Here is a 16,676-nt window from a genome sequence, read left to right as displayed (position 1 = left end):
TGCATGTAGCTATCTTACAAACTGAAAACAAACAACGGGTCAAACTTGGTCAAATTACCAGTGAGTGGGAATCTATCCTGATAGGCGTGCCACAAGGATCCTGGTAATGTTAGGGCCTCTAATATACAACATATTTCTTAATGACATCTTCTTCTTTATCAATAAGATATCATTACTCTTACTGTGTGTGATAAAAAGCCTGATGTTTTATGGCCATTCCTGAAAAGAAAGTAACATTTTGATTAACTGGTTTAATTCCAATCAAATGCAGGCTAACCCTGACACATTTTAAGCCATTTCAGTTGGCCCCAAGTCTGATAAAAAAGAAATAAAGCAATTTAATATTCTTAATCACACTGCTGTTTGTGAAGAGCAAGATATTAAGGAAGATTGACGCATCTAAACAACTGAATATCACAAGTTTCAAGTTTTATTGGCAATATCTGCAACAGAAGAGCCTTTGGCCATGAACAAGTAACATAAAACATATTAAGTGAGATGCACACAAAATACAAAGATTTAAACAGTATATATTTACAACAGTTTTATATGTTCTAATACAACACTATACTTGAAGGTACTAAACTAAGAAGCAACTGCATCAATGGAGGCAGATCGCATCAACATAGCATGGCATATGGATTTAGCCTAACATCGTAAAGTTATATTATCATTTGATGACATTATCTTGACAAATTTATTCAATGTATTCCATGATCCTGAAATATTATATTTTAAACGAATGTCGAAGTAAAAAGGACAACATAGTATGAAGTGGTATTCAGATTCAACCATACATTGTACTTGTATTACAAAGTTTGCATTTACAATTTATACGTGATATATTATAAAATCTTCCAACCTCGATTTACAAAGACTAAGCAAACTTCTGACAATTAATAATAAGCTTATCATTTTTAAATCTTTTATACGATCCAATTTCAATCACTATCCTATTGTTTGGCATCTTTGTTGCAAGACCTCTTCATAGAGTTCAATTGCCAACATTACATCCGAGTAGAGTAAGATGCATCGCTACACTAACAAATGTCTGCACGGTATCTCACCAGAATATGTTAAAAGCCTTGTGGCATTAAAGACATGTACTTTTAATCTCACATAAGAAAACTGTGTAAATGTGCCATCAGTATGAAAGGCTAGAAAATGGAAGAACTTTTTCCGCTTTGAGGCCAGTCAGGCATGGAACAGCCTCCCAAGAAAATAAGGTGCTCTCAATAAATACTTAGAATAAGGAAGGTTGATGCGAACCTGGATAATTATGTCCCTCTTGTAAATGCTCTAAGTGTAAATAATATTTTTTTTCCAATTTTTTTTCTTCTGGCAAACTGAAGATAAAAAGAAAACACAAACACATGTAATTCATAACATTTTACCAACTACAGTCAAACCTGGTTGAACGGTCACCTGCTTTAAAAGGCCACCGTGGCTGCCTTTTCGGACCACTCCAAATTCAACCGTACGCTTTTACTATATAATGTACGTGCATTAAGCGGCCAACTGTCTAACGCGGCTGAGGTCACTAATTTGTGATCCCATGAAGCAATATAAACACTAATGAGGGGCCACTAATCTCTTGTCTCTGACACTTCCCGAAATAAAATTGTCTACTATTTTCTATGTCAACTAGCGGAACCGTGCGCGTGTGGACATCCCGTAAAGCCGGGAAAACTAGTTTAACATTTTACCATTGTACGCATGCAGTTACAGTGTTCTATTCCATCTTATTTTTTTGTAGCTGTTCGAATTAATATAATTAAAACGGCCTTTGTAAATGCTTTTTCAAGACGTGTTACCTATTTAAAACTACATGGTTTTATTTCAAGGTCACCAGTCCATCGTTAAGTTTTGTTACTTCGTGTATGTTTGTTATTCATGTCGGAAAATAGCTCATTGGGCTAATGTTTCTTTTTATCATGTACCCGACCTTAAATACAGATGCTTGTATCTTGTTCTTGTGGTACTATACTGATCAAAGACTTCACTTTATTTAATATATTGGTTTGATTTCCGAGTCTGACCCTGTTGTAGTCATTTAAATATCATGCCTGTCTTTTAGATTTTAGCATGTGATAAGTTTCTGCTTTAGTATTTCAAATCTATTGTTTAAAGTTAACGGTACTCCATGTATGTGTTTTAACTTCATTGACAACTCATAACATGCATAGAATCTAACCGCATCTCCGGAAATTCTCGGAAATTACCGACAGTAGACGACAAAATATGGCCGACCGGAAGTAAAACTAAAAATAATGTTCTCGCAATTATTTTGGAAATTTTCGGTTTAAGTTCCAATATTTGCATTCATGTAGAAGTGCAAAGTATTTCAATATGATAACAGTATGGAATTAAATCGCCAGGAAAGTCAGGTAATGTAGTTTTGTGCAAAAAAACAAACTTAACTTCTACCCATATTGAAATTTCTAAGAAAAGTAGAAATCAGAAAAGCATGCTACAAGATAGATCCCTTTAAATCATTTTTGTTTCTGTTGTACTACCTGGGTTAAGTTTCTTAAACGGGTACTGTAACTTGTAGATCATAGAAACTCTTAATAAAAAACTATACTGTAAAACCATGTTATTTTTCTGGATAATTAAATGCCAGGGGTCATTTTGTAGATTTATCAGCCCAATTCTCAAAGCAATTTAGTCTTTATTTTTCCAATCCCCCCAAAAAAATCCATATCACATGAATAAATAAATAAATAAATATATATATATATATTTAATTCCTTTACCATCTTGAAGTTGAAATGTGCATGTTTATTGGTATTTGAATTCTACTTATATTAATTATACATAATCAATTGTCATTTTTCTACAAGTAAGCAAATTGTTCTTTGCACACTTTCCTATTTTTCTTGAGATATTCTACTTATTTTTGAATAAATTTTCTTTATAACAAACTTCTGCTTTTCGAATCAAATAATGCAAAATTCAGTAAAATAAATAATTTTTTGATGGCTCTGAATGATGTGTATGGAAGGTGTTAAATTCTTGTTTGGCAGTTTTTTACATTTCTAAAAATAAGAAACAAGAGCAGGAATCTTGTCCTGAAGGAATATTTGATTAATTCTTTGTACAAGCTAAACATTCAGTTTATAAACATTCATTTGTTATTTGTTTAGCAGAACATACAAATATAAAATCATGTCATTAATAAGCCTGACATACCTTGTGATATACCTTATTCATAGCAGGGGGAGTAACTTCAAGATATGTTAAAATAAAAAATACATGAAAATTTTCTTCCCTATAATTTTAAAATTCAGTCTGTGTTTATTTTTGGTGTGCAAACACATTGTCAGGGTTCTCACTAATTTTCAGTTGATCCATCTCAAATATTGAAGTCTGACCAACAACTACTTATTCTACTTAAAATTCACTTAAAATTTTAACCTACCCAATTGCCATTTGAACCAGCCAACTTGGGTGGCCACCAGTTCCTTTTGAGAACACCGTGTGTGCTTAAGATTCCGTGTGGATGTGACATATGATTTTGTTGACAGTTGGCGTTGGAAATTTTTGATATTTAACACTAACTTAACAAAATTATCCTTACATGATTAAAAGTGTTGTATGTTACCTGCTGAGATGCTTCAAGCACCTGATTGAGATTAATGTGGCAAAAATCACGACTGTCTGAGAAATAATCCTGTCCAAGAACTGTTCAGCTTCTGGTAAATGTTACCGAATTGTTGGGATTTTATATGTAACTTGGCATTAAAATTTGCGGAGGTTTCTTTTCCTCAAATTGCTGGAAAGAAATCCTGCCTGCATTTTTGTAGTACAAACGGAGTTCTTCCACATAGTGCTTTCATAATTATATACTTATACAGAGGAAATTAAACTGTGTTGTTTTATTAAACCCTTGCCTCAAAAAGTGAAGTTGAGGCTGTATAGGAATCACCGCATCGTCTTGTCTGTCAGACAGACTGTCCCGGTTCTAGGGGCTGTGTCCATAAGGGTTAGGAGCTATTTGGTTGTGTTTTATATTGAAAAACCACATAAAACTACACTTTTTAGAAGCTTTTTTTGAAGGAAGGAAAAACCACAATAAACCAGAAATGTTAGTGCGTCCATCCTGTTTTTGTCAGGTCCATATCTTTCGCATTTATGGTCAAATTTTAAAATAATTTAGCAGAAATGGCCACCATATCATTAGAATGTGTCAGGCACAAGACTCGTAAGCCTACTTTCAAGGTCAAGGTCACAGCAACCTTCTCAACTTTAATTTGCAAACTGTTTTTTTAGTGACCCACGAGGTAAAGCCTGTCTCAAAGTACAAAAGTGGAGGCGGCTTTTTTGCATTATTTTAATTTTTTTAATTTATATATATATACTTGTCCATATATTTTGTCAATAGAAGAACAATTTGCTAATATCTTGTGCTTCATGTACAATAATATTATATTATGTTCTGCATGACAATGTGCTAATTAAATGCAATTTAAGGCTCTTAAAATGCTTAAACCCCATGAGCTACAGTGGGTTTCGCCCCCTCTGACCCCTTAACCTCCCGCGAAAAAGTGGCGACAACTTTTTAGAACCCAGGGGATACCCTGAGGCCCTGGGTTTGATCCTCTCAGGTCATTCAGGTTATCATAATTATATCTTGGTAGTAGGTAACTTAAGGTATTAGCCACGTAATACATACTTTTTTAAAAGCTTTAACCGACAACATAGTTATAATCACGGTACACTATGGGACTTTTATCCAAATTTTGAAGATTTTTTACCGTGAATTAAAAAAGTTATTTATGTTTCATTACACCCACCCCCAAACTCCAAGGGCTACAAAGAGCGAGAAGTAAATATTTTGCCTATATTTGAATTTTTTTCGCATTATCAGAGATTATGAAATAAACACAACAGTTTCTGGTAAAATAAACTTCAGTTAACAGAAAACTAAAGTTCAAACGAACACATTATTGATACACATGGGAAAAAATCATTTTGATTGATCTTATGATTCTTCGGAAAAGAGCAGTTTTTCGATGTTTGAAAATATATAGCAGTTTTATAAAATTCATAAAAAATAGTTAACTATAAGGCAAGCTGCTGAAATCATTTTAGATATTATCTATGATGTCTATTGAATAATTTAAAAGACAATTTATGATAGTTTACCGTCCAGTTTTGAAGAAAATATACATAATGTCATGTTACCATACATTTTTATAGCTAATAAAATGCTTAAAAATCAACCTTTTTCTTGTAAAAATTTATAAAGCTTAATTGGACTTATTCATAAAATGTACTCTTTCAAATAAATGAATTTTACTTATGATACTAACTCAGAATACAGAGTTTAAAACAAATGAGTGTACTTTTAAACTAAAATATGTGAAGAAACAAGAACACTAAGTGGGCTCGCCGCTCCAAAAATATCAGAGTGAAAGTTCTCAACTAATGTTGTTTTTTTTAATATTATGACATGTAAACAATCTCTGTGGGTAATTTGATGTCTATCTGTTTTATTTTGTCATTGGTATTCTAACAATTAGTTTTTTTCACAATAATTATTCACTCTTCAACAGTTGAAGTTTGCTCTGTTCCCATGCTTTGTACTTGAAGTGTGTGCACAGATGATAACTACTCAATGCTGAGTCAATGCTGATTTGGTTTTCATGCACCTTCAGGTACTTTACCCATCAAGAATGTTTAGTGCTGTAAAGGAAAAAAGTTGTACTTTAAAGCCTTTCTAACTAATTAGTATAGATAATTATACTGCCATACATATACAAAATAAAATATAAACAGTTTAATATTTCTCGACATTATTTTGAAAAAACAACAACAAGCTGATACATGCATGTATATATATATATATATATAAAGAAAATTATTAAATTTATCAATAAAATTCATCATCATCATCATCATCATCATCATCATCATCATCATCATCATCATCATCATCATCATCATCATCACCACCACCACCACCACCACCACCACCACTTGACCACCATCACCATCACCACCACCACCACTTGATTATTGAATACAGTGTGTTTATAAAAACATAAACCAAGTCAAATATGTTTTATATGAAACACTCACATTATCTCAATCAGATGCGACTGCCTTGTGGATGGACTTGGCTGTCAAATCCGCTCTGAAGGATCCAACATAGTATTTAATGCAGGCTGGAATTCTTCATAACCCAGTGTTGTTGACTAAGTAATATTCAGTCATTTTCCTGCCTGAAAGAAATTAGACTTCTGATTATCAACCAGCAGAAACTACCACCGTAAAATACAAATGCACAAGTATTATACATTCTGCACTAATACCTGGGAGGGTAAGAGTAAGGGTTGGTAGAAACAAATGTGTAGTTGTTGTGCATATGGTTGATACTGATTCACAACAGTATGGGGTTTTAACGAGACCTACACCAAGCCAATCAATGTCAATAGTGTCCTAGCAGATGCGGCTTCAAGCCCCAAACCATATACAACTTTTTTTCACAGGTTAATTTTGGAAATATGCATTTTGTAAACAAATAACGGGCATGTACATGTATTGTGGTATGTTAGAAATAGGTCACGTACCAAAACACATCATTTTTAAACAAAAATTTAAGTCTAATATTTTTCTAAGATAAAACAATCAATTTAAAGATTACATACTCATATCATATATATCTTAAACATAAGTTATGTACATAAGTACATGTAAAATATGAACATGCTGTCTAAACATTTAGCTAATAAAAATGATTTAAGAATTCCAAAGATAAATTAAAAACAAACGTTTTTGAACACATCAACGTACAAAACTGCTCAAGGATACTTACATTCAGAGCCCTTTGATACGAATATCTGAATATCCCAGGGTCATGCCGATTGTTGACAGTTCGTTTTTTCGAGAGAAAATCTTCTCTTACGCGTATATTTCACTTATAATCCATGTTTTACTGTAATGACTCAAATTGTTAGATGTATAGTAATTAACTGTCAGCGTGTACTTTTAATGTTTATTTATTTTAAACGTATATTCATGAGAAAAACATCACAATGTTTCCAAATCCTACGATGTAGAAATTCCATTACTGACCTATGAATAGCCGGGAAATACCTTCTGTTTCTAAAAATAGCAACATCCGGTACAGGCCGAATACGCCCGATGTTCGTCGCGATCTGTTACGGCGAGTGGCGATATATGTCGATGTTACCCGAAGTTTCCCGAGCTGTATTACATGGCTAATAGATTCAGCTCAAAATAATCTTTGTTTTATCTAAATAAATGGACGCCCATCTCTCAATGGAAAAAGAAAGTGTATTTTTAACCAGGTTTCACTCAGTTTTCACTGAGTGAAACCTGGTTATTAGAATGACGAACGTCGTTGTTCGGGCGTGGGGGCGGCCGGGCGGCGTCAAACTCACCTATGAAACTGAATAACTTTAGTAAGGGTTGACATATCTTCACCAAATTTGGTCTATAAAAAAGAGTTTATGGCTACCTTTCATGGGAATGGGTTTGGGGTCCCTAGGGTCAAGGTCACTGTTACTAAAAATAGAAAAATGGTTGAAACTGAATAACTTAAGTTAGGGATGACATATCTTGACTAAACTTATGGGATTGCGTTTGGGGTCCCTAGGGTCAAGGTCACTGTTACTAAAAATAGAAACACAGTTGAAACTGAATAACTTTAGTCAGGGCTGACATATCTTGACCAATCTTGGTCAATAGAAAGAGTTTATGGATACCTTTCATGGGATTGCGTTTGGGGTCCCTAGGGTCAAGGTCACTGTTACTAAAAATAGAAAAATGGTTGAACTGAATAACTTAAGTTAGGGTTGACATATCTTGACCAAACTTGGTCTATAGGAAGAGTTTATGGATAGCTTTCATGGGATTGCATTTGGGGTTCCTAGGGTCAAGGTCACTGTTACTAAAAATAGAAAAATGGTTCAAACTGAATATCTTTAGTTAGGGTTGACATATCTTGACCAAATTTGGTCTATAGTAAGAGTTTATGGATACTTTCATGGGATTGCGTTTTTGGGTCCCTAGATTCAAGGTCAAGGTCACTGTTACTAAAAATAGAAAAACAGTTGAAACTGAATAATTTTAGACAGGGTCTACATATCTTGACTAAACCAGGTATAAAGGAAGAGTTTATGGATACCTTTCATGTGATTGCATTTGATGTCCCTAGATTGAAGGTCAAGATCACTGTTACTAAAAATAGAAAAATGTTTGAAACTGAATAACTTAAGTTAGGGTTGACATATATATCCTGACACATCTTGGTATAAATGAAGAGTTTATGGAGACCTTTCAATGGATTGCATTTGGGGTCCCTAGGGTCAAGGTCACTGTTACTAAAAATAGAAAAACAGACACAGGCTGAAGTTCTTCTGTCAATCATTAAAAACCTGGTTTCGTCGCATTGCGGCGTTTCTTGTTAAATTTTTTTAAACAAATTGGTTCATCTTTCCTGTCTTTTTTTTATGCATTCTTGTTCATTTCTAGACAAAATTGTTATTCCAAATTCTAGTCAAAACACTGATTCTTCCCAATCTGGAAGGCCCCAGTCCCATTCCCAAATTGTTGTGAAAAACAAACACTGACAAAATGCAATCTTGATGATGCAAGTCTCAATATGGCTCAAAGAGGGGAAGATCAAGTCAAATGTTTATAGTGAGAAAGGGCAATTTTCGGTTGTTTTTCCAACCATCCATGGAACATAATTGCTGGAAAAGGACGTTTTGATTTTTTCCCCCAATTTTATGTTAATCTGTGATAAACAGCTTTAAACTTAAACAAGAAATATCTAAAGAGATATATTTAATGTCTAATATCTAAAGATAAATGGTGATCAATTTGTTAACAAAGTCATGATGAGTGCATGGAAAAGCAAAATGAACTTAACATGTGGATATTGTTTAATTTGAACATCTAAAAGTTTTAAGTATAGCTGAGGTCGAAAAAAGTTTGTGCCAAAATTTAAGCTGCGATGTAATGCAGAATATTGAAAATCAGATGCTACTCTCAGCGAGTATTGACGATCGTCCTACGTCATTCATTTAACATCTTCGTTTTGTTTACAAATAATAACACAGTGGAATTGAAATAATTTGATTAAGTTTAAGATAAATTAAAAAAAAATTGCTTTTGTTTTTGTTTTGTTTTAAATGAGGAATTTCATAGGCTATTTTGGGAAGAAAAAAACAGGGTCTGTCTCTTGTTTTCTATAAATAATATACCAAGGTCTTCCATATAAAAAGGATACATTACATTTATAACTGGAGATTATGAGAGGCTCGCAAGGGGGGTAAAAGTCTGGATGCACGATAAATAACTGAAAACATACAATGTTTTAAAGATAATTTAGTACATAAACAAGTCATAACTTTTCATTTCCTTTATTTCTTTGAAATTATTCGTTAAATATAATATTTGATTGGTCTAAATCTAAGTCATTTGTCTAACATGTAAGGTAAAAACTATCTCCGAAAAAAAAGAAACATGACTGCAAGGGACAGAACTTTCAGAGCCATTCTTGCCTTCCTCGAAATATAATTCTGAACAAATAGAGAATAGAGCGAAAAGAAACATTAAAACAAAGATTGGTGATTGTTTATGTTCTTCTCTCTTTGCCATTCTATAGGGGGCAATAACTTTAGTTTCAATGTTCTGTTATGTTCAGTGACAGTGATTATCAAAAGTGATCATATCATGTAATCTTGGGTTCAATGTACAGTCATGTATTACGGTAGTCTAACCCTGGTTGAATGAACCTTTATGTTTTTTGTTTGCTATATTTTTCTCATCTTCAACATGGTTTATCATTCTGAGGATCTTGATATTTGCCTTGTATCTTTTATTGAGCTTGTCTGATACAGAGATTCCTCTTAGATAAACATTGGGGTAGGTTTTCCAAGATCTGGCCGTGTACCTGGTTTCCACACCTGGTTCAGGGGAACACCAGTCTCTGCTCCCCGCTGCAAAACTCAGAATCTGAAACTGAATCCTGTATATATAGCATAATAATGTCTGATTTAAACCTGATCTTTCAATCAATAATTTTATCTTCTTGGAACTGCATTGTAAAATGATTTGTAACTGTTGTTATTTTTAACACCTTTTATATTTGAACACTGAGAGTTTTCAGTGAGATGGGCTACTTGTACCTCTGTATTTCCACCTTGTTTCAGCACTGACATCTTTCAGTGATGTTAAGAAAAAATCTATAGAAAAAATAATCAAATAAAGAAATTAAGTCAATTATGTAATTCTAAAAAAGTAATGGCATCAAATGTTCTTCACCTAGAATGATAGTAGAGAAAATCAGTGCAGAAAACAACTCGTGATGCAGGGATCGAACCCACAACCACCAAAACACTAACACGGCTCTCTATCACTGAGCTAACCAGAGTGCTGGTTTTAACACACCAACACTACAGTACTGTCTGGAAGGGCTCTAGCCTATGGTTAAAGATAATGGGAAAACACTGATTGAATATACACAAAAAGATCAGCCCATCTCTGAAGATGTACACTTGTCAAAACACTGATATAATCTAACCTGTAATGCTGTAAGCATCAGTACTTATTAGTTATTAAGCAATTTAAAGATGAGTGGGATGGTAGCTGGATCATTAAACTTGTCAAACACATCAAGCCTGCCCCATTGGTGAATGAACAGTCTGCGTTTATGAATGAACAAAGTTTTATGAACGAAATATGAAACGAAGTGTGTACTAGTTGGTACATTAATTTTGAATTTATTTTACATTCGTTTGGAGTATTTAAGTAGGTGTTTGCACTTTCTTGAGTGTTTACTATTGATGTGCTATAAAAAAGTACTGTTTCAAAAACACAACTTCTGTTAGACAATAACATGTTTTCTTAATTGATAAAGAATTGATAAGAGATAATTAGTGTAAGGTAGTGAAATGCACAGTGTTTGTTTTAGGGTGATTTTGTGATAAGACCCTGGACAGGTTTCATTTGAAACAATTGTTTGATATCCACCGAACCACTTTCAGTTTCATTGCTGTTATAAGGTAGGGAAGAGGTAGTGGTGAACAAGTGTGGTGGATTACACAAGTGCTTTAGAGATTTGTGAATCTTTGGAGACAGACTAAGATGTTGGTGTAGCCGTTTTGTGTGAGGATTATTCAGCTCCAAATGATGAAAATCTCTCTTGTAAGAAACATACTCCACTTTTCTATTAATAGCTTATTTTTTGTAAAAACAGCTTTACATATGAATGCTTTATACTTGCGCAATTAATAAAGAATAAAGTGTGTGCACTTTCCCAAATTTATGCAAATTCAAGAATGTTAGTAAAAATGGACAGAGAGGGAGCCCTATTTTTACTTGAAAGACTTACAACATACTAGATAAAACAGAGGTTTCAAAACACATGAACAGGTACATGTACTAACTGGCTACTTTTTGCAGACAATGTCCTCCAGGTACATGTACTTATTGGCTACTTTTTGTAGACTACATCATCCAGGAATATGTACTTACTGGCTATTTTATGTAGACTACTTCATCCAGGTAAATGTAATTACTGGCTATTTTATGTAGACTACTTCATCCAGGTACATGTACTTACTAGCTACATTTTGTGGACTATGTCATACAGGTACATGTAGGTACTGGCTACTTTTTGTGTACTATCTCATTCAGGTACATGTACTTATTGACTACATTTTGTGGACTATGTCATCCAGGTACATGTATGTACTGGCTACTTTTTGTGGACTATCTCATCCAGGTACATGTATGTACTGGCTACTTTTTGTGGACTATGTCATCCAGGTACATGCACTTATTGAAACCTTTTTGTGGACTGTCAACCAGGTAAATGCACTTATTGACTACTTTTTGTGTACTATGTCATCCAGGTACATGCACTTATTGACTACTTTTTGTGGACTATGTCATCCAGGTACATGTAGCAACTGGCTACCTTTTGTGGACTATGTCATCCAGGTACATGTAGGTACTGGCTTCTTTTTATGGACTATGCCATCCAGGTACATGTACTTATTGACTACTTTTTGTGGACTATGTCATCCAGGTACATGCACTTATTCAGGGTTCGAATTTAACTTTGAAGAGGACTCACAAAATTTTGCGAGTGTTTTTTGATGCAACTTGCAAAATGAATGATCAACTCGCAGTTTGACATTTGCTTTTTTCCCTTATAGTGTTGTCTAATTAAAATAGATATTTACGCCTTGCACATATTATGAATATTAACTTGTTGATAGGTTTTTCTTTTTCGGGGGTCGGATGACTCATCGGATGCTGGCCGCTTTTTAATAACAAAGCTGTCCATTGACATTGTTCACTTTGACAGCTGGGCGTAAATATTAAAAGGTACATGGGGTTTACATATAGTGCGCGAAAGCGCTAATATTAGCCAATGACTGAACTAGGTGATTACGTCATTTGTATTCACTTTGTATTGGGCACGCCTCGGAGCATCCCAGAAAGATTCGAGATTATCCTCGGCCTATTCCTATGCCATTTATAGGCTGTTTACACTCGACTACGTAGCAGAGCTAAGTTCATGTTTATTCTACTTTCGTTTTAACATTTTGTCGTCTAGAAAAAGCCTCTCGCAGAATTTTGCGAGCTTGAATAAAAGTCACTCGCAATTTGCAAATGTCGCTTGCATTTTGCGAGTATGCGAGTCTAAATTCGAACCCTGTTATTGGCTACTTTTTGTTGACTATCTCATCCAGGTACATGTAGGTACTGGCTACTTTTTTGGACTATGTCATCCAAGTACATGTAGGTACTGGCTACTTTTTGTGGACTATGTCATCCAGGAACATGTGCGTATTGGCTACTTATTGTGGACTATGTCATCCAGGTACATGCACTTATTGGCTACTTTTTGTGGACTTTGTCATCCAGGTACATGCACTTATTGGCTACTTATTGTGGACTATCTCATCCAGGTACATGCAATTATTGACTACTTTTTGTGGACTATCTCATCCAGGTACATGCGCTTATTGGCTACTTATTGTGGACTATCTCATCCAGGTACATGCACTTATTTACTACTTATTGTGGACTATCTCATCCAGGTACATGCACTTATTGACTTCTTTTTGTGGACTATCTCATCGAGGTACATGCACTTATTGACTTCTTTTTGTGGACTATCTCATCCAGGTACATACACTTATTGGCTTCCTTTTGTGGACTATCTCATCGAGGTACATGCACTTATTGACTTCTTATTGTGGACTATCTCATCCAGGTAAATGCACTTATTGACTTCCTTTTGTGGACTATCTCATCCAGGTACATGCACTTATTGACTTCCTTTTGTGGACTATCTCATCCAGGTACATGCACTTATTGACTTCCTTTTGTGGACTATCTCATCCAGGTAAATGCACTTATTGACTACTTTTTGTGGACTATCTCATCCAGGTAAATGCACTTATTGACTACTTTTTGTGGACTATCTCATCCAGGTACATGCACTTATTGACTTCCTTTTGTGGACTATCTCATCCAGGTACATGCACTTATTGACTACTTTTTGTGGACTATGTCATCCAGGTACATGCACTTATTGACTACTTTTTGTGGACTATCTCATCCAGGTACATGCACTTATTGACTACTTTTTGTGGACTATGTCATCCAGGTACATGCACTTATTGACTACTTTTTGTGGACTATGTCATCTAGGTACATGCACTTATTGACTTCCTTTTGTGGACTATCTCATCCAGGTACATGCACTTATTGACTTCCTTTTGTGGACTATCTCATCCAGGTACATGCACTTATTGACTACATTTTGTGGACTATCTCATCCAGGTACATACACTTATTGGCTACTTTTTGTGGACTACCTCATCCAGGTACATGTACTTACTGGCTACTTTTTGTAGACTACTTCATCAAGGTACATGTACTTATTGGCTACTTTTGTGGACTATATTATCCAGGTACATGTAGGTACTGGCTACTTTTTGTGGACTATCTCATCCAGGTACATGTACTTATTGACTACTTTTTGTGGACTATCTCATGCAGGTACATTAGGTACTGGCTACTTTTACCTACTGGCTACTTTTTGTGGACTATGTCATCCAGGTAAATGTAGGTACTGGCTACTTTTTGTGGACTATGTCATCCAGGTACATGTACTTATTGGCTACTTTTTGTGGACTATGTCATCCAGGTATGAGAACATTGTACATTGAATGACATAAATGATAGTACAAGGATGGTGATCTATACAATATATATCACTGAGCCTACAAATTTAAGTTAAGTGACTTTTCAAAGTGTTTTTAACTGCAACTTCTACATGATATACTGATAGTACATGTGTATGTGAACCTACACAAACACGTACCTGTCATGTTCGCAACCTCTCTGATGGAAGATGAACTGAGTAAATTCAGTCTTACTAGTGTACTCGGTGCTTAAAAACATTGTATATCTATATTATAATCATAAACCTGATAAACTTGGAAAAACTTAGTTTGAAGTGTGTGTTTTCAATAATATGTCATGTTTTTGCTACTATGGTCCTACTTGTATATCAGAAAAGAAAGGTTATTAAATATGATTTCCCAACTGTTGGGTGCAAGTATCCTATCCCAGAGTATTGTATGTCAGAAGAGCTGAAATAATAACATGATTGTTTATATTTATAACAGTAGCAGGTCACTGAGGATGTTCCCCAGGTATTTAACAGGTTTATCTGCTGATAAGCCCAGCCAGTATCTTATTATCTGATTGAAGAGTACAATGATTGTGCTGTCATTTAGACATTGGATGTTACATTTCTTACACTTTGGTTACATCTCATTATAATAATGTTCCATTGATTGTGTCGGTGAATACTAATTACAGTGAAATCAGTGTGGAATCATATATCAACTGTGACTTTCAAATGAACTTGCCTTTCATAGTACTGTTACATTCGTAAAATTTAATGTAAAAGTTACTTTTGAGACATAGTATTGAATTGATAATACCATGTGCTGACTGAGTGACTGTGATTTAAGTTTGTTTGAAATGCATGATAGAGGATGTAGCAGAACAAAGATGGAGGTAAATGGAAATAGAATCTAATTGAGAAGTAAAATGTAAGAATGAAACAAATTCGGCATAATTTTACAGTTGAATTAAATTGCTTAAGAAATTGTGTGTGATGTGTCTATTAATATCAGTTGGTCTAGAACTGTGGTCATAAAGTCACTCGTAAAAGTTGTGGGTTCAAAACCCTGGGGTACTTTCTCACGGGCGAAATGAACATAAGTACTGGTGTCTACATAGGAAATGGACTCTGGGTGTGATTGTATCGGGTTTCGTCACAATAAAACTAAAAAAATACAAACTAAAGTAAACAGCAAATTAATACTGGTTCTAGTTTACTAAATCGTAATTGATATATTAATGTATACAGAACAGATAGAAACAAGGCAAAATACATGACTTAAATTTAATATAAAAGCATTTACAATGTAGTGTTCAATAAAATTATTGCTCCTTATCCTTGTTAGATTAAAACCAAGGTACAGATGCTGTTTTCAGCCCATTTATTTGGAATTAGGTGATTGATAGACTCAGATGAAGCATGTCATCATGTCTGGTTATTTTCATTCACTGCAGGCTTGGAGCTGGTGAAACTAGTTAATCCTGTTGGGTAATTAACTATCCAGTTTTCACACTTTTTGAGTGATTAAAGGATGGGCTCTTGTGAACTGTGTTTAGAATTGGTTGTTTGTGTTTCCTTCTAAAGTAAATAGGAATTGCAATAGCAATTGCAGAATGCTTAGGATTCTTGAAATGCTTCTTAAAAGATTGCCAAAATGAATTGTATGGCAGCTCAGAGCATGAAAGTGTGGTGTACAATAGAGAAGAGATAAGAAAAAATATATAAAAATTTGAAAACTTTGTCTCCTGGCCCAGTCCTGGGTAAAGGTGTTTGGTTGTAACACTTAAGTGCAAAGTTTCACGTAGGCTATATTTTTATTCATCTAACATCAGCCTTTTGCTTCTCCACATTTCTCAGTAGCCATGGTTATCTAAAGTAGCAAAACACAAGATTAAGACAACTCCTTAATCCATCATCATTAGATGTTGTAAATTGTCTGCCAGATAAACTGCACATGTTTGCTGGTTAAGTAATTTATCCACCTACAACAAATTAACTTGCATCCCCCTAACCTACTTCAGATGTTCTTGGTCTGTTTAAATGATTTTGTTACCTATAGCATTTCTAGGTTTATGGCATTTCTGAAATGTCAGACTCATTTTACTGGAGTAAAAATTTGTTGAAGGGACAATTTTTTCTGAAAAGCAGGTAGTTAAAAGCTGTTGACCACATTTCCAACTTACTACTAAGTTATTAGTTTGACATAAAAAAGATTTAAATTGCATACATCTATATATGGCTAAGTAAAAATGTTTCCCTAACAGTTGAAGTCCATAAGAAGATGAACTTCATTATAAGGTTTTAGCTTTCGATCCAATTTTTAATTATTTGTATTGAAATATAATATCTTGTCATCAAAGTCATTTGTACTTTTACATGAAATAAAATGTGTTTAACCATATCTAGTGATGTGAACTTTTTGTGGCTTGGCAGACTTGTTTACTGATAATACGTCAAGCATCTGAAAATATGTGTTCAATTAAAT

The 16,676-nt window shown here is 34.3% G+C and overlaps 1 protein-coding gene across 3 annotated transcripts in view; it reads left to right on the top strand.

The window, feature by feature from the left end:
* Positions 1-2,235: 2,235 nt before the first annotated feature.
* The window catches only part of LOC128224093 (ral guanine nucleotide dissociation stimulator-like 1), a 29,508-nt gene continuing 15,067 nt past the window's right edge, over positions 2,236-16,676 (top strand). Inside the window, exon 1 of one of the 3 annotated variants that reach the window (XM_052933750.1) lies at positions 2,236-2,387. In XM_052933750.1, coding sequence (XP_052789710.1) covers positions 2,361-2,387 — 27 coding nt within the window. In that variant the 5' untranslated portion in view covers positions 2,236-2,360. Of the gene's footprint in view, positions 2,388-10,703; positions 11,182-14,889; positions 15,085-16,676 lie in introns of those variants that run through there. The other 2 variants (XM_052933751.1, XM_052933749.1) reach the window with 2 other exon arrangements.

Source organism: Mya arenaria, chromosome 17 (genome assembly GCF_026914265.1).
Source record: "Mya arenaria isolate MELC-2E11 chromosome 17, ASM2691426v1".
Classification (NCBI taxonomy): domain Eukaryota; kingdom Metazoa; phylum Mollusca; class Bivalvia; order Myida; family Myidae; genus Mya; species Mya arenaria.
The sequence above is the reverse complement of the archived record's forward strand: the minus strand, read 5'-3'. Positions and strand labels throughout refer to the sequence as shown.